This window comes from Callithrix jacchus, chromosome 3 (genome assembly GCF_049354715.1).
Source record: "Callithrix jacchus isolate 240 chromosome 3, calJac240_pri, whole genome shotgun sequence".
Lineage (NCBI taxonomy): Eukaryota > Metazoa > Chordata > Mammalia > Primates > Cebidae > Callithrix > Callithrix jacchus.
In genome coordinates this window covers 22,932,203-22,952,001 of record NC_133504.1, presented here as the reverse complement: position 1 = coordinate 22,952,001, position 19,799 = coordinate 22,932,203, and the positions used below count along the sequence as shown (strand labels likewise).

At 37.2% G+C, this 19,799-nt stretch overlaps 1 protein-coding gene across 1 annotated transcript in view; it reads right to left on the bottom strand.

The window, feature by feature from the left end:
- Positions 1-19,799, bottom strand: part of DDX60L (DExD/H-box 60 like) — a 143,204-nt gene that overhangs the window by 53,001 nt on the left and 70,404 nt on the right. Inside the window, 3 exon segments of the mRNA XM_078366284.1 lie at positions 10,597-10,706; positions 10,835-10,977; positions 12,228-12,343. Coding sequence (XP_078222410.1) covers positions 10,597-10,706; positions 10,835-10,977; positions 12,228-12,343 — 369 coding nt within the window.

The window sequence follows — 19,799 nt, the reverse complement described above, 5'->3', positions numbered from 1 at the left end:
GACCATATGTTCTGTCCATAAACAAAGCCATTTCTGACTTAAATAATTAGACTTTTCTAAGAACTGTCAAGTACATACTAATGCCATGCTTCTATTTTGGCCTCTAGAATAACAGTGATTCATTTCCAAAGCATCTCCTTTCCTTTACAAATGCCTTGGTTTCCCATCTCTAAAATGGGAATAATTATCCTTATACCAGAGATTTGTTGTGAGGATTACATGATATAATGTATATAATCTGCTGTTAAATGCCTGGCTCTTTTTTCCATATCCCATCCATCATAGTGACTGGTTATTAACTTTCAGGTATGCTTTTTCATTGGTTTGTCAACTGTAACACTAAAAACACATACTAAACTGAATTGTTCTCCTCTGCACAGCATGTAATTAGCTGCTATCTCTTAAGCTGGCCTAAATAATATATAAAATGATATAGAAAGTATATAAAAAATCATTCTATGGTTATATTGGTTGTACTTCTTCATTCATAAACAAAAGCATATAATACCAAAATGCTCCTTTTGAAAAAATAAAAATTAAATAAGAAATAAAAAATCAGTGAAAAAGTTGTAATGGTAAGCATTTATCAGAACTACATGGAAGGAGACACAGTAGTTCTTTTGAGGACTGCCTGGTGCTGACAGCCTCTTAGGGAGATGAGCAGCTGTTTTTGTTTTTTTTTTTTTTTATGGCAGCATAATTCGTAGGTAGGCTGTGCAGCTCTTCCCTTAGTCCAGGAACAAGCCATATATGGATTGCAGTGATCCCTCACCACAGCTGGATTAAAGCCAGCTCACTCATCCTGTTCCCATGCCTTCCTTTCCGAAGCTATTTCCATGAGCATTACAGATAAGAAATCCAAGGTTAGAAGATTCCTTTACATTCTTCTCTTATTGTTTCAATGTATTCTGCTTCCCCTCATGATTGAACAATTTCAGTGTAATCTCATGAATGCTATACTCTTGTGGATAGATCATCTTGCTATTGTTATTGCTACTTTAGGAGCACAAAGAAAGGTCTCACAAATTTCACCAGTTGTCTAGGCATTTTTTAAAAGTATGTCTCTCTATTTATCCCCAGGCATAAAAGAGTAAAGTATCACAGAGTAAAGAGCTGAGAAGATTCACACAACAGCGCAGCTCTGCAGAAGTCACAGAGGGTCAGAACATACTGTAATGGTTCTGTTGCTTTCCAGTTGCTCCATTAATAGCTACTGAGAATAGAGGAAGGCACATGGCCAAAAATGATGAACTCCAAGCCCCTGTACTGACAAATGCTTAAAGGTAACTTACCTTAAATCAGTCTAAACTGAGTAAACCATTTTAAAAAATTATAAAATACTACACAACTAAAAACTTGCTGAGAATTCAATGCCAAACTTGTAAAAATATAATTGGAAGGCTTAAAGAATAATGCATGCTTATCACATATCTATTCCCTGAGCACAGAGTCAGGGGCAGAGGGAGGGATAGGGACAGGAATGCCATTTGGAATGAGTCACTTTAAAGCCAAGAAAAAGCTACATTGCAAAATTTTGTTTGAAAACTTCCGGGAGACAGAATCACTTTAAGTGAGTTTTACATGCCCTTAATCACGATAGCTCAGAGTCTATGAAGTAATTTCCATTTAAAGCAAAGTCATGAGGCTTCCACCCAGGCCTTAGCTCCCAGACATTTCTAGACACATACTGGGCCAGAAGGGAACCTGCTGCCTTGAAGAGATGGACCCAGATGTGGCAGGAGTCATCAACTGCTGAATAAACAGTCCTTGGACCCTGAATAAGCAGCACTGGTAGCCAGGCAGTACATGCTGTGGGCATTGCGTGACACTCGGAGGCATACTGGCTTCAGATATGACCCAGAATCTTCCTAGCTGTGGTGGCTATGGGTAGAGACTACTTCTGCTCAAAAAGAGCAGAGAGAAAAGTAAATGGGACTTGTCTTGCAACTTAGATGCCAGCTCAGCCACAGTGGAGTAGATCATAGAGCAGGCTCTTGGGGGTCCCCAAGTGCAGACCCTGGCTCTTGGATGGCATCTCTGAACTACCCTGGGCCAGAGAATAGCCTGTTGCCCTGAAGGGAGAGACCAGGCCTCACAGCATTCACCATAAGCTAACTGAAGAGGCCTTGAGCCTTGAGTGAACATTAGCAGTAGCCAGGAAAAACTCACTATGGAGCAGGGCTGCTGGTGGCCACAGAGAGACTCTTCTATTTGTGGGAAGAGTGAGTAGATCCTGACTCCAAGCCCTGGGTCCTGAACAACATCTCTGTACCCACCAGAGGTCCAGGGAACCTGTCACCTTGAAGAAAAGGACATAAGCCTGGCTGGCTTCACCACCTTCTGATTGTAGAGCCCTTGGGCCTTGAATGAAAACTGGCAGTAGCCAGAAAATGATTACTGCAAGCCTAGGGCAACACCTAGTGCTGTGCTTGATTCAGGTCTAACCCAGTGCAGTCTCTGTGGTAGAGACCACAGGGGTGCTATATCACTCTCCCTTCCCAGCTCCAGGCAGCTCAACATAGAGAAGAAGATTCCATTTTTCAGGGAGAGAATAAGGGGAAAAAAAAACAGGTCTCTGGTAATCCAGAGAATTCTTCAAGATCTTATCCAAACCACCAAGGTGGTTCCTCTATGAGTCTGCAAGAGCCACAGCCTCACTGAGTTTGGGGTGCCCTCTAATGCAGATAATGGCTGCAGTGAACAAAATCTTAGATCACAACATCCAAGTCCCTCCAAATACCTGGAACGCCTTTTCAAAAAAGACAAGTACAAATAAGCCCGGACTGTGAAGACTGCAATAAATACCTAACTATTTAATGCCTAAGTATCAACGAATATCCACAAGAATCAACACCATCCAGGAAAATATGACCTCACCAAATGAAGCAAATAAGGCACCAGGAACCAATTCTGGAAAGACAAAGACATGCGACTTTTCAGCCCAATAATTCAAAATAGCTGTTCTGAGGAAACCCAAAAAGCCAGTATTAACCTGATACCAAAACCAGGCAAAGACACATTAAAAAAAGAAAAGTTCAGGCCAATATCCCTGATGAATATTAATGCAAAAATCTTCAACAGAATACTAGCAAACTGAGTTCAGCATCACATTAGAAAGATATTTCATTATGACCACATGGGATTTATCACAACAATGCAAGGATGGTTCTATATATACAAATCAATCAATGTGATATATAATATCAATAGAATGATAGCAGGATCCTATTAAATAAATTTAACAAAGAGATTGAAATAATTTAAAAGTATCAAGCAAAAGCTATGGAGTTGAATAATTCAACAGACATACAGAAGAATGCACCAGAGTCTCTTGATAGCTGAATTAATTAAGCAGAAGTGAGCACTAGTGAGCCTGAAGAAAGGCTACTTGAAAATACAGTCAGAAGATACAAAGGAAAAGAGAATTTAAAATAATAAAGCATTCCTATAAGATATAGAAAATAGCCTCAGAAGAGCAAATCTAAGATTTATTGGTCTTAAAGGGGCTTAAAACCTCTAGCGTGGGGAGAAAGTTTATCCAAAGGGATAATAACATAAAACTTCCCAAACCTAGAGAAAGATACCAATATTCACATACAAGAAAGATATAGAACACCAAGCAGATTTAACCCAAAGGAGACTGTCTCAAGACACTTAATAATCATACTCCCAAAGGTTAAGAATAAAGAAAGAATCCTAAAAGCTGCAAAAGAAAAGAGACAAATAATACAATGGTTCTCCTCTATGTCTGGCAGCAGACTTTTCAGTGGGAATCTCACAGGCCAGGAGAGAGTGGCATGACATAAAGTGCTGAAGAAAAAAACTTTTATCATGGGATAGTATACGTAGTGAAAATATCCTTCAGATGTAAAGAACCTCTTCAAGGAGAACTACAAACCACTGCTCAACGAAATGAGAAAGGACACAAACAGATGGAGAAACATTCCATGTTCATGGTTAGAAAGAATCAATATTGTGAAAGTGGCCATACTTCCCAAAGTAATTTACAGATTCAACACTATCCCCATCAAGCTACCAATGACCTTCTTCACAGAACTGGAAAAAAACACCTTAAACTCCATATGGAACCAAAAGAGAACCCGCATAGCCAAGTCAATTCTAAGCAAAAATAACAAAGATGGAGGCATCACACTACCGAACTTCAAATTATACTACAAGGCTACAGTAATCAAAACAGCATGGTACTGGTACCAAAACAGAGATATAGACCAGTGGAACAGAACAGAGGGCTCGGAGGCAACACCACACATCTACAACCATTCAATCTTTGACAAACCTGACAAAAGCAAGCAATGGGGAAAGGAGTCCCTGTTAAATAAATGATGTTGGGAAAACTGGCTAGCCATGTGCAGAAAGCAGAAACTGGACCCCTTCCTGACACCTTATACTAACTCCAGATAGATTAAAGACTTAAACATAAGACCTAATACCATAAAAACCCTAGAAGAAAACCTAGGCAAAACCATTCAGGACATAGGCGTAGGCAAGGACTTCATGAGCAAAACACCAAAAACATTGGCAACAAAAGCCAAAATAGACAAATGGGACCTAATCAAACTCCACAGCTTCTGCACTGCAAAAGAAACAGTTATTACAGTGAATCAGCAACCAACAGAATGCGAAAAAATTTTTGCAATCTACCCATCTGACAAAGATCTGATATCCAGAATTTACAAAGAACTAAAACAGATTAACAAAAACAAACAAGCCCATTCAAAAGTAGGCAAAGGACATGAACAGACACTTTACAAAAGAAGACATACATGAAGCCAACAAACATATGAAAAAATGCTCATCATCGCTGGTCATTAGAGAAATGCAAATCAAAACTGCATTGAGATACCATATCACACAAGTTAGAATGTCGATCATTAAAAAATCTGGAGACAACAGATGCTGAAGAGGATGTGGAGAAATAGGAACACTTTTACACTGTTGGTGGGAATGTAAATTAGTTCAACCATTGTGGAAGACAGTGTGGCAGTTCCTCAAGGACCTAGAAATAGAAATCCCCTTTGACCCAGCAATCCCATTACTGGGTATAAATCCAAAGGATTATAAATCGTTCTACTATAAGGACACATGCACATGAATGTTCATTGCAGCACTGTTTACAATAGCAAAGACCTGGAAACAACCCAAATGCCCATTGATGATAGACTTGACAGGGATAATGTGGCACATATACACCATGGAATATTATGCAGCCATCAAAAACGATGAGTTCATGTCCTTTGCAGGGACATGGATGAACCTGGATACCATCATTCTCAGCAAACTGACGCAAGAACAGAAAATCAAACACTGCATGTTCTTGCTCACAGATGGGTGTTGAACAATGAGAACTCATGGACACGGGGAGGGGAGCATCACACACTGGGGTCTATTGGGGGGAAATAGGGAGGGACAGCGAGGGGTGGGGAGTTGGGTTGAGATAGCATGGGGAGAAATGCCAGATATAGGTGATGGGGAGGAGCGCAGCAAATCACACTGCCATGTGTGTACCTATGCAACAATCTTGCCTGTTCTTCACATGTACCCCAAAACCTAAAATGCAATAATAAATAAATAAATAAATAAGAAAGAAAATATCCTTCAAACATGAAGGAGAAATAAAGGCTTCCTTAGACAAAAGCTAAGGGATTTCAGCAACACCTGTCTTACAAGAAGTGCTAAAGTCCTTCAATGTTAAAGAAAAGCCTGTTAATGAGCAATAAGAAATCATCTTGAAGGTACAAAACTCATTAGTAATAGTAAATACACAGATGAACACAGAATATTGTAACACTGTAATTGCAGTATGGAACATATGAGTATATCTTCAGTGGAAAGACTAAACAGTGAACCTATCACAAATTACAACCAGAGCAACTTTTCAAGACAGACAATAACATTAGATATAAATAGAAACAACAAAAAGTTTAAATGCATTGGGGGTGAGGGGATAAAGTATACAGTTTTTATTAGTTTCCTTTTTGCTGTTTGTTTGTTTGTACATGTAATCAGTGTTCAATTGTCCTCAGTTGGGAATAATTAGTTATAATGTAATATTTGCAAGCTTCATGGTAAACTCATATCAAGAAACATAAAACAGATACACAAAAAATAAAAAGCAAGAAATTAAAACATACCAACAGAGAAAATCACCTTCACTAAAAGGAAAACAGGAAGAAAAGAGAGAAGAAAGAGAAGACAACAAAAAAAATCAACTAAAAAAAAAACAAATAACAAAATGTCAGGTAAGTTCTTATTTATCAGTAATAACATTGAATGTAAATAAACTAAATTCTCCAATCAAAAGACATACAGTGGCTTAATGGATTTTTTTAAAAAGACTCAATGATTTCTTGCCTATAAGAAATATACTTCAGATATAAAGATACACATGGACTGAAAATAAACAGATGAAAAAAATATTCCATGCAAATGGAAACCAAAACAGAGCAGGCATAGCTATATTTAGACCAAATAGATTTCAAAACAAAACTATGGAAAGAGACAAAGAAGCTCATTAAATGATGATAAGGGGATCAATTCAATGGCAAGATATAACAATTATAAATATATATTCATCCAGAACTGGAGCATCCAGATATATAAGGCAAATTTATCTTTAAAATAGATATTTTTAAATAGAGCTAAAGCAAGAGATAGACCCCAATACAATAGCAGCTGCAGACTTCAACACCCCACTTCCAGCATTGGACAAACCATCCAGATAGAAAATCAACAAAAAAAATCAGACTTAATCTGCACTATATACCAAATGGACCTAATAGATATCTATAGAACATTTCATCTAATGGCTGCAGAATACACATTCTTTTCCTAAGCACATGGATCATTTTCAAGAATAGGCCATATGTTAGGTCATGAAACAAGTCTTAAAACATTCAAGAAAAATGGAAATAATATCAAGCATTTTCTCTGGCCATAATGGAATAAAACCAGAAATCAATAGCAAGTGAAATTTTGGAAACTATACAAATATGTGGAAATTAAACCATATCCTCCTGAATAATTAGGTGGTCAATGAAGAAACTGAGAAAGAAATTTAAAAATTTCTCAAATGACAATAAAAACACAATATACCAAAACCTATGGGATACAGCAAATGCAGTAATAAAAGGAAAGTTTATAGACACAAGCAGAAAAACTTCAATAAACAACCTAATTATGTATCTTAAAGAACAGGAAAAGCAAGAACAAACCAAACCCAAAATCAATAAAATAAATTATAAAGATCAGAGCAGAAATAAATGAAACTGAAACAGGAAACAATACAAACAATCAATAAAATAAAAAGCTGGGTTTTTTTTAAGATAAATAAATAAACAAACCTTTAACCAGACTTAGAAAAAAAAGAGAAAATACCCAAATGAATAAAATCAGAGATGGAAAAGGAGACATTACAACTGATACCACAGATATTCAAAGGATCATTAGAGGCTGCTATAAGCAACTATATGCCAGTAAATCTGAAAACCTAGAATAAATGGATAAACTCCTAGACACAACCTACCAAAACTGAACTATAAAGAAATCCAAATGCTGAACAGACCAAAAACATGTAATGAGATTAAAGCCGTAATAAAGTCTCCCAGCAAAGAAAAGCCTAGGACCCAATAACTTCACTGCTGAATTCTACCAAAAGCGAGAAGTGTTCCCTCCTCCTCTATTTTACAGAATAGTCTGAGTAGTTTTGAAATTACTTCTTTTTAGAGAACTAATTCCTCTCTTCTTTAAGGAGAAGTAATACCAACAGTACTCTATTAGTTAGCTAGTTCATTCTCTTTAAAAAAGAATTAAACTATTCTGAAAAAAAAGAGGGAATACTTTCAAACTCATTCTACAAAGCCAGTATTACCCTGATACCAAAACCAGGCAAAGATACATCAAAAAAAGAAAATTACAAGCCAATATCCCTGATGAATATTAATACAAAATCCTCAACAAAATACTAGGACATTGAGTTCAACAACATATTAAAATGATACGTTATTACGACCAAGTGGGATTTATCACAGTGATGCAAGGATGGTTCAACATTCCCAAATCAATCAATGTGATACATCATATCAATATAATGAAAGACAAAATACGAACATTTTAATTAATGCTGAAATGTCATTTGATAAAATTCAGCATTACTTTATGATAAATACTCAAAAATTGGAAGCAGAGGGAACACATCTGAACACAATAAAAGCCATATACAACAGATCCACCACTAGTATCTTACTGAATGGGGAAAAACTGAAAGCCTTTCTTCTAAGATCTGGAACATGACAAGGATGGCCATTTTCACCAATATTATTTAATAAAGTACTAGAAGTCCTAGCTAAAGCAGTCAGACAAGAGAAAAAATGGACATCCAAATTGAAAAGAAAGAAGTCAAACTATCCTTGTTTGGAGATGATATGATCTTATGTTTGAAATAACATAAGACTCCACCAAAAATGATTAGACCTGAGAAATAAATCCAGTAAAGTTTCAAGATGCAAAATCAATATACAAAATTAGTAGCATTTCCATATGCCAATGGCCAACAATCTGAAAATTAACCAAAGGAGTAAAAGATCTCTACAAAAGAAAACTATAAAACACTGATGAAAGAAATTGAAGAGGACACACACCAAAAAAGCAGAAAGATATTCCAGGTTTATGGATTGGAAGAATCAATATTGTTAAACGCCTATACTATCCAAAGCAATCTATAGATTCAATGCAATCCCTATCAAAATACCAATGACATTCTTCACATAAATACAAAAAGCATCCTAAAATTTATATGGAACTACCAAAGACCCAGAATAGCCAAAGTTATTCTGAGCAAAAAGAACAAAACTGGAGAAATGATATTATCTGACTTCAAATTATACTACAGAGCTATAGTAACCAAAACAGCAAGGTACTGGCATTAAAACAGACATACAGATCAAGGGAACAGAATAGAGAACCCAGAAACAAATTTATACTTCTATAGTGAACTCATTTTCAACAAAGATGCCAAGAACATGCAATAGGGAAAGGACAATCTCTTCAATATATTGTGCTGGGAAAACTGGATATCCACATGTGGAAGAATGAAACTAGACCCCTATCTATCATCATATACATAAATAAAATCAAAGCGGATTAAAGACTTAAACTTAAGAGATCAAACTATGAAACTACTACAAGAAAACATTTGAGAAGCTCTCTATGACATTGATCTGGGCAATGATTTCTTGAGTAATATCCCACGAGCACAGGTAAACAAAGAAAAAAACAAACAGATGAGATCAGAACAAGTTAAAAACCTTCTGCACAGCAAAGGAAACAACAAAGCAAAGAGACACCTTGCAGAATATAAGAAAATATTTGCAAACTATCCGTCTGATAAGGCATTAATAACCAGAATATACAAGGAGCTCAAACAACTCTACAGGTAAAAAATCTAATAATCCAATTCAAAAAATGGGTAAAAGATCTCAATAGCATTTCCCAAAACAAGATATACAATGGCAAACAGGCACATGAAAAGGTGCTCAACATCACTGATCATCAGAGAAATGCAAATCAAAACTGCAATGAAATATATCATCTCACCTCAGTTAAAATGGCTTTCATCCAAAACACAGGCAATAACAAATGCTGGCAAGGATGTGGCAAAAAGAGAACCTTTGTACACTGTTGGTGGGAATGTAAGTTAGTACAAACACTATGGAGAACAGTTTAGAGGCTTCTCAAGAAAACTAAAAATTGTGCTATCTTATGATCTAGCAATAAACTGCTATGTATATACCTAAAAGAAAGGAAATCAGTATATCAAGGAGGTATCTGCACTCTCAGGTTTACTGCAGCACCATTCACAATAGCCAAGATTTGGAAGCAACCTAAGTGCCTGTCAACAAATGAATGAATAAAGAAAATGTGGTACTTATACACAGTGGAATACTATTCAACCACAAAAAATAATATGATCCCATCATTTGCAACAACATAGATGGAGGTGGATGTCATTACCTTAAGTGAAATAAGCCAGGCACAGAAAGAAAAACTTCAGGTATTCTCACTTATCTGTGGGTGCTAAACATTAAAACAATTGAATGCATGGAGACAGAGTAGAATGATCATTACCAGAGGCTAGGAAGATAATGAGTTGGGTGGAAAAGGAAATGGTAAATGGGCACAAAAAAAATAGAATAAGTAAGATCTAGTATGTGATAGACAACAATGATTTATTGTACATTTTTAAATAACTAAAAGAGTAGAATTGGATTGTTTGTAATACAAGAAAGGATAAATGCTTGAGGTAATAAATACATACCTCATTTAGTCCGATCTAATTATTATACATTGCATGTCTGTACCAAAATATCTCATGTGCCCCATAAGTATATGCAGCTACTTTAGATGCTCACAAAAATTAAAAATAAAAATGTATTAAATTTTTAAAAATGAATAAAATTAAAGAATCAGTAAAAAAAGAAAATGAGTATCTATACATGCTGTGATTCTATGAAGACTAATTCAGTCCCTTTCCAGTTGTGATATGCACTAAAAATTCCACTAATATGCTTTTATACTTACAATATCTGTCGTTAGTGCAGCACATGGATGAAAATGATCAAAATAAACATCATCATGTTTTACTGAACATATATGCTTCTCTATATCACTGTGTCTCTCTCCACAGAGCACTAAATATGAAGAGCAAGAATATCCAAATTAATGGACATATAATTATTAGAATATGGATAACTTTACAGTAAAATATAAAAATCTCTATAAAAAACTTTATAGTAAAATATAAAAAATATATGCTTACCAAGTCTAACTTCATATGATTGATTTTTATATGAATGGTCTTTGAGAAAGTTGAGACATTCGTTAGCCTCTTTCTCAGAAATAAATTTCTCTTGCATAATCTTGTCTGCCCATTTCCAGTACTGTTTTACTGAATGCAGCCACCTTACAGAATAAACATGCATATAACTTAAATAAAATATAGATGCATTTATCAAGAACTTGAATAATTTAAACAAAGAAAATTTCTCAAGTTTAAAAATTTAAGGCATGCACTCTCAATCTAAACCACCAGAGTTTGAGTCCCAACTCCATTACTTCACAGCTGTGGACTCTGAGAAAATTCCTCAGCTTCTTTATGCCTCCATTTCTTCACCATAACATGGAAGATAACAAGAGTATCTTTCTCATAAGGGTGTTGTAAGGCTTGAATGAGTTAATATACCTGCCACATCGAAAGCACTATGTGTTTGCTATCAGTGTGGCTGTTACTATCATTGTTGCCACTACTAGGAAAAATCAAGTCTGGTCACAAAACGATACTTCATGTTCACATAATGCTTTGTTGTTCTTATGGTCACCATCAACAAGGTCAATGATTATGTCCCACTTGTTCTCATTTTAGCTTTAATTGCTGGATAAAAACAAAGAAAGGGGGATACAATTCTCTGTCTTACTTCAGATGACATTTATTTAAAAATTTTGGCCAGGAGTGGTGGCTCACACCTGTAATCCCAGCACCTTGGGAGGACAAGGTGGGCAGATCACAAGGTCAAGAGATTGAGACCATCTTGGCCAACATGGTGAAACCCATCTCAACCAAAAATACAAAATTTAGTCTCAGCTGCTCAGGAGGCTGAGGCAGGAGAATCACTTGAACCTGGTAGGCAGAGGTTGCAGTGAGCCGAGATTGCACCACTGCACTCCAGCCTGGCGACAAAGCAAGACTTCGTCTCAAAAATAAATAAATAAATAAAATTTTATAAAGAATAATTTAAAAAATAAAATTTTATAATGAATAATTTAAAAATAAAATTAATTAATTAAAAAATAAATTTTTATAAATTTTCCTACACGATTTCAGATCTGCTTATGGGAGACCTTGATTTTCTTTGGAGATGTTTGCCTTCTGTAACTTCCAGGAAATGTATCTTCAAAAAATTTTAGAAAGCCAAACATGGTAATGTGCACCTGGGATCCCAGGTACTCAAGAGGCTGAGGTGGGAGGATTGATTGCTTCAGCTCAGGAGTTTAAGGCCAGCTTAGGCAACAAAGTGAGACCCCTGACATTTCAAAAATTGGGTAATAAATTTATTTGAAATTTTTAATATTATAGAAAAAACCTTAAAGACTTCAGACCATATAGACAGTATGTAATTCAACCACTGAATATATAACCACCACTCTGTGCCTACTTAGTGAGAAGATCTGGATTATCTATGGTAGCTGAAAGAATCAAAAAGGGACATCGAATAATGACAAGGAGGAGCTCCCAAAATTTTACTCCAACTGCTCTGCCAAGATAATGGACCTAGTAAAGAAAAAAAAAATCAGTTAAAAACTTTATTTCAAAATGCTAAGTGAAAAAGATAGAAGCATAAAATCATCATGTGTATTTTTCCAGTTCCCTACAAATGACCAAACCTAAATAAAGGGAATGGTGATAAATTCAGACAACAGAGATCACTGACTCTTCACTCTCTTAAAACTCTGTAACTAATCCATTATTAATTCCTATAGATTCCAATTCCAAAAATCTATTTTGAAGCTATTTTTTTCTCTCCATTTTTTGTTGCCATTGAAGCCACCATCACCTGGCTTTCTACAATAGCCGTCTGATTTTTCTCTTAGCTTCCACTCTTTCTCTAGACTTTCTTCACATTATAACGCTAATGGTATTATTAAACAAAAATCAAATTAGGCCACATCTCTAATTAAATCCCTACAATGTCCTCTCAATGCATTTATAGCAAACTACAAGCTGCTTAACTGGAAATATAACTTCTGCATGATCTCACTCCTTCCATCCTTTCCAACCCCATCTCAGGCCACTTTCCCCACCATGTACGCTGCTCCCAAAATACTGGCCTTTTTTTCATTCCTTGAATACACATGTCCCACCTGAGGGCCTTCACATATACTACCCTGCTACTTAAAATCCTCATCCACCTCTTGGCTGACCATTCCTGCTTATCCCTGCAAAGCTCAGCTGAAGGTCATTGCCTCAGTAACACCTTTCCTGCATACCCACTCCAAAGTTGTTCTTACTTCCCATTTTGCCATTATCTTGGTGAAAACAGACTTATTTTTTTCTTCAGCATTTGTATCACATTGTTTACTTATATTTTCATTGGTGTGTTTACTTATTTAATTGCTCTCTCCTTCACTAAACCACGAGGTCAGTACTGGCATACCAGGGAGAAAGGACAGTGCCTATCACAGAGAAGGTACTCAACATCTATTGAATAAATAAATCAATTGTCTTTGGTTAAATGATGCAAATTAAGACTTAGAGAGGAGGCCCAACTTTTGGTCTTCATAGAACACAATAAATCATGACAATTGGGTCTCAGTTAGAAAGACTTACTAACCAAGCCTAGTAATAAATACATAAAGAAATATATTCTCGTGGAGGACTCAAGATGGCGCTGTGAGAACAACCCAGGATTGAGGCTCTCGCTGGATACGCAGAGAAGAGACCCAATAGAAAAGTCAGCAACTACACAGACGACAGGTGGATAAATCCACAAATATGGGAAGAAACCAGCGCAAAAAGGAGGAAAGCACCCGAAACCAGAACACCTCGCCTCCTAGAAAGAACCAAAACTCCTCACCAGCAAGGGAACAAAGCTGGATAAAGAATGACTGTGACGAAATGATGGAATTAGACTTCAGAAGGTGGATAATGAGAAACTTTTGTGAGCTAAAAGAACAAGTTTCAAATAAATGCAAAGAAACTAAGAACCTTGAAAAAAGATTCGAGGAAATGATAACAAGAATGGATAACTTAGAGAGGAATATGAATGAATTAAAGGAGATGAAAAACACAATACGAGAACTTCACGAAGCATGCACAAGTTTCAATAGCCGAATTAACCAAGCAGAAGAAAGAATTTCAGAAGTCGAAGATGAACTCAATGAAATAAAACGAGAAACCAAGATCAGAGAAAAAAGTGCAAAAAGGAATCAACAAAGTCTCCAAGAAATGTGGGACTATGTGAAGAGACCTAACCTACGTTTCATAGGTGTAGCAGAAGGGGAAAAAGAGAATGAACCCAAGCAGGAAAATACTCTTCAGGACATTATCCAGGAAAATTTCCCCCACCTAGCAAGACAGGCCAACACTCAATTGCAGGAAATACAGAGAACACCACAAAGATATTCTGCAAGAAGAGCAACCCCAAGGCACAAAATCGTCAGATTCAACAAGGTTGACATAAAGGAGAAAATACTAAGGGCAGCCAGAGAGAAAGGTCGGGTCACCCACAAAGGGAAGCCCATCAGACTCACAGCAGATCTCTCGGCAGAAACACTACAAGCCAGAAGAGAGTGGGGGCCAATATTCAACATTCTTAAAGAAAAGAACTTTCAACCCAGAATTTCATATCCAGCCAAACTGAGCTTCAGAAGTGAAGGAAAAATAAAATCCTTTGCGAACAAGCAAGTACTCAGAGATTTTGTCACCACCAGGCCTGCTTTACAAGAGCTCCTGAAAGAGGCACTACACATAGAAAGGAACAACCAGTACCAGCCATTCCAAAATCACACTAAATGCTAAAGAGCATCAACATAATGAAGAATCTACAACTAACGGGCAAAACAGCCAGCTAGCATCAAAATAGCAGTATCAAATTCACACATAACAGTATTAACCCTAAATGTAAATGGACTAAATGCACCAATCAAAAGACACAGACTGGCAAATTGGATAAAAATCCAAAACCCATCAGTGTGCTGTATCCAGGAAACCCATCTCACATGCAAGGATACACAAAGGCTCAAAATAAAGGGATGGAGGAAGATTTACCAAGCAAATGGAGAGCAAAAAAAAGCAGGAGTTGCAATTCTCATCTCTGATAAAATAGACTTTAAAGCAACAAAGATCAAAAGAGACAAAGAAGGCCATTACATAATGGTAAAAGGATCGATACAACAAGAAGAGCTAACAATCCTGAACATATATGGACCCAATGCAGGAGCACCCAGATACATAAGGCAACTTCTTAACGACTTACAAAGAGACTTAGACTCCCACACAATTATAGTGGGAGACTTTAACACCCCACTGTCAATATTAGACAGATCAACCAGACAGAAAATCAACAAGGATATCCAGGGCTTGAACTCAGACCTGGAGCAAGCAAACCTGATAGACATCTACAGAACTCTCCACCCCAAATCCACAGAATATACATTCTTCTCAGCACCACATCACACCTACTCTAAAATTGACCACATAATTGGAAGTAAAGCACTGCTCAACAAATGCAAAACAACTGAAATCGTAACAAACAGCCTCTCAGACCATAGTGCAATCAAGTTAGAACTCAGAATTCAGAAACCAACCCAGAACCGCACAGTTTCATGGAAACTGAACAACTGGCTCTTGAATGTTGACTGGATAAACAACGAAATGGAGGCAGAAATAAAGAAGTTCTTCGAAACCAATGAGAATGAAGACACAACATGCCAGAACCTCTGGGACACATTTAAAGCAGTCTCTAGAGGAAAGTATATAGCAATAGGTGCCCATATGAGAAGAATGGAGAGATCCAAAATTGACACCCTATCGTCAAAATTGAAAGAGCTAGAGGAGCAAGATCAAAAAAACTCAAAACCCAGCAGAAGACAAGAAATAACTAGGATCAGAGCTGAACTGAAGGAGATTGAGACACGAAAAACCCTCCAAAAAATCAATAAATCCAAGAGCTGGTTTTTTAAAAAGATCAACAAAATAGACAGACCACTAGCTAGATTGATTAAAAAGAAAAGAGAGAACAACCAAATAGATGCAGTAAAAAATGATAAAGGGGAAATCACCACAGATTCCACAGAAATTCAAACCATCGTAAGAGAATATTACAAACAACTCTACGCACATAAGCTAGCAAACCTGGAAGAAATGGATAAATTCCTGGACTCCTGTGTCCTCCCAAGCCTAAACCAGGAGGAAGCTGAAACTATGAATAGACCAATAACAAGGGCAGAAGTGGAGGCAGCAATTAAGAGCCTACCACAGAAAAAAAAAGCCCAGGTCCAGACGGGTTCACAGCCGAATTCTACCAGACACACAAAGAGGAGCTGGTACCATTCCTTCTGAAACTATTCAAAATAATCCAAATAGAAGGAATCCTTCCCAAATCATTCTATGAAACCAATATCATCCTGATACCAAAACCCGGCAGAGACCCAACAAGAAAAGAAAACTTCAGGCCAATATCCATGATGAACATAGATACAAAAATCCTCAAAAAAATATTGGCAAGCTGACTGCAACAGCAAATCAACAAACTTATTCATCACGATCAAGTAGGATTCATCCCGGGGATGCAAGGCTGGTTCAACATATGCAAGTCTATCAACGTAATTCACCACATAAATAGAACCATAAACAAAAACCACATGATTATCTCAATTGACGCAGAGAAGGCATTTGACAAAATTCAACAGCCCTTTATGCTAAAAACCCTCAATAAACTCGGTATCGATGGAATGTATCTCAAAGTAATAAAAGCTATTTATGACAAACCAACAGCCAATATCATACTGAATGGGCAAAAACTGGAAGCATTCCCTTTGAAATCCGGCACTAGACAAGGATGCCCTCTTTCACCACTCCTATTAAATATAGTACTGGAAGTTCTAGCCATAGCAATCAGGCAAGAAAAAGAAATAAAGGGTATGCAAATAGAAAAAGAGGAAGCCAAATTGTCTCTATTTGCAGACAACATGATAGTATACCTAGAAGACCCCATCGCCTCAGCCCAAAAACTCCTGAAACTGATAAGAAACTTCAGCAAAGTCTCAGGATATAAAATCAATGTGCAAAAATCACAAGCCCTCCTCTACACCAATAATAGACTTAAAGAAAGCCAAATCAAGAACGAACTGCCATTCACAATTGCTACAAAAAGAATAAAATACCTTGGAATACAACTCACAAGGAATGTAAGGGACCTCTTTAAGGAAAACTACAAACCACTGCTCAACGAAATCAGAGAGGACACAAACAGATGGAGAAACATTCCATGTTCATGGTTAGGAAGAATTAATATCGTGAAAATGGCTATACTGCCCAAAGTAATTTACAGAATCAATGCTATACCCATCAAGCTACCATTGACTTTCTTCACAGAACTGGAGAAAACCACCACGAACTTCATATGGAACCAAAAGAGAGCCCGCATAGCCAAGTCAATTCTAAGCAAAAAGAACACAGCAGGGGGCATCACACTACCGGATTTCAAACTATACTACAAGGCTACAGTAATCAAAACAGCATGGTACTGGTACCAAAACAGAGATATAGACCAATGGAACAGAACAGAGGCAACAGAGGCAACACAACATATCTACAATCATACAATCTTTGATAAACCTGTCAAAAACAAGCAATGGGGAAAGGATTCCCTGTTCAACAAATGGTGTTGGGAAAACTGGCTAGCCATGTGTAGAAAGCAGAAACTGGACCCCTTCCTGACACCTTACACTAAAATTAACTCCAGATGGATTAGAGACTTAAACATAAGACCTGGCACCATAAAAACCCTAGAAGGAAATCTAGGCAAAACTATCCAGGACATAGGAGTAGGCAAGGACTTTATGAACAAAACACCAAAAGCATTGGCAACAAAAGCCAAAATAGACAAATGGGACCTAATGAAACTCCACAGCTTCTGCACGGCAAAAGAAACAGTCACTAGAGTGGATCGGCAACCAACAGAAGGGGAAAAAATTTTTGCAATTTACCCATCTGACAAAGGGCTGATATCCAGAATTTACAAAGAACTCAAACAGATTTACAGGAAAAAAACAAACAAGCCCATTCAAAAGTGGGCAAAGGATATGAACAGACACTTTACAAAAGAAGACATATATGAGGCCAACAATCATATGAAAAAATGCTCATCGTCACTGGTCATCAGAGAGATGCAAATCAAAACCACATTGAGATACCATCTCACGCCACTTAGAATGGTGATCATTAATAAATCTGGAGACAACAGATGCTGGAGAGGATGTGGAGAAAAAGGAACACTTTTACACTGTTGGTGGGAGTGTAAATTAGTTCAACCATTGTGGAAGACAGTGTGGCGATTCCTCAATGCCTTAGAAATAGAAATTCCATTTGACCCAGCAATCCCATTACTGGGTATATATCCAAAAGACTATAAATCGTTCTACTATAAGGACACATGTACATGAATGTTCATTGCAGCACTGTTTACAATAGCAAAGACCTGGAATCAACCCAAATGCCTATTGATGATAGACTGGATTGGAAAAATGTGGCACATATACACCATGGAATATTATGCAGCAATCAGAAATGATGAGTTTGTGTCGTTTGTAGGGACATGGATGAATCTGGAGAACATCATCCTCAGCAAACTGACACAAGAACAGAAAATGAAACACCGCATATTCTCACTCATAGGCGGGTGATGAAAAATGAGAACACATGGACACAGAAAGGGGAGTACTAAACACTGGGGTCTATTGGGGGAAAAGGGGAGGGCCAGTGGGAGGGGGAGGTGTGGAGGGATAGCCTGGGGAGAAATGCCAAATGTGGGTGAAGGGGAGAAGCAAAGCAAAGCACACTGCCATGTGTGCACCTACGCAACTGTCTTGCATGCTCTGCTCATGTACCAGAAAACCTAAAATCCAATAAAAAATTTAAAAAATAAATAAAAATAAAGACAGTAACCTGAAACTAAAAAAAAAAAAAAAAAAAAGAAATATATTCTCATATCCCTTCTGACTCTGATCTGCTCAGGCAATCAGCCACTTTACCAAATGCTAATCTTAGATTTTGTATCAGCTGGCAATTTCTCTGAACATTCTAGAATAAACAATTTTTAAAGACTTCTTACAATCAAGTTTTATGGAATTATAAATCAGGAAACCCAGGTTACCCATGTTTTGTTTTTGGTTTTTTGTTTTATTTGTTTTTGTTGTTTTGTTGTTTGCTTAGTTGGTTGTTTTTTTGAGACAGTTTCACTATTGCTGACCAGGGTGGAGTGCAGTGGTGCGATCTTGGCTCACTGCAACCTCCCCCTCCCATGTTCAAGTGACTCTCCTGCCTCAGCCTTCTAAGTAGCTGAGATTACAGGCATGCACCATCACACCTGGCTAATCTTTGTATTTTTAGTATAGATGGGGTTTCATCATGTTGGCCAGGCTGTTCTCGAACTCTTGACCTCAGGTGATCCACCTGCCTCGGCCTCCAAAAGTATTGGGATTAAAGGCATGAGCCACCGCACCCAGCCTCATTACTCATGTTTTAACATTACTGTGCTTATGCAGTTTGAGACAAGACCATAATCCAAGGTTCTAGATTGTGAAGATCAGGGGTTTTGTTTTGTTTTCCCTTAAAATGGGAATGTTAGAAGTAAGCAATACACAGTACAGCATGATGCATAAAACGAAATAGACTACTTTCAGGACAAAGAAAGCAGAACAACAGCATGTCCACGAGTTCCCAACTTCACACAAAAAAGGAGTAGATTCAATACATAGGTTTGTCACCTAGTTTTCCTTTAAGCTGAAAATTCCTTGAAGCAACAAAATCCAAAGCTTGAATTCTATTTAAAATACTTTCCATTCATACTGGTAATAACTTAGCTATGTCCCCCCAGAGCTACACCATTCTCCACATTGCTCTCTGACCAATGAGTCTGACCTTGGAAAATGGATCCCACCCTCCCTAGCTCTCTAGCTTCTATTGGGTTTGGCCAGTGGGAAGCCTAGGCAAGAGATGGAAAGGA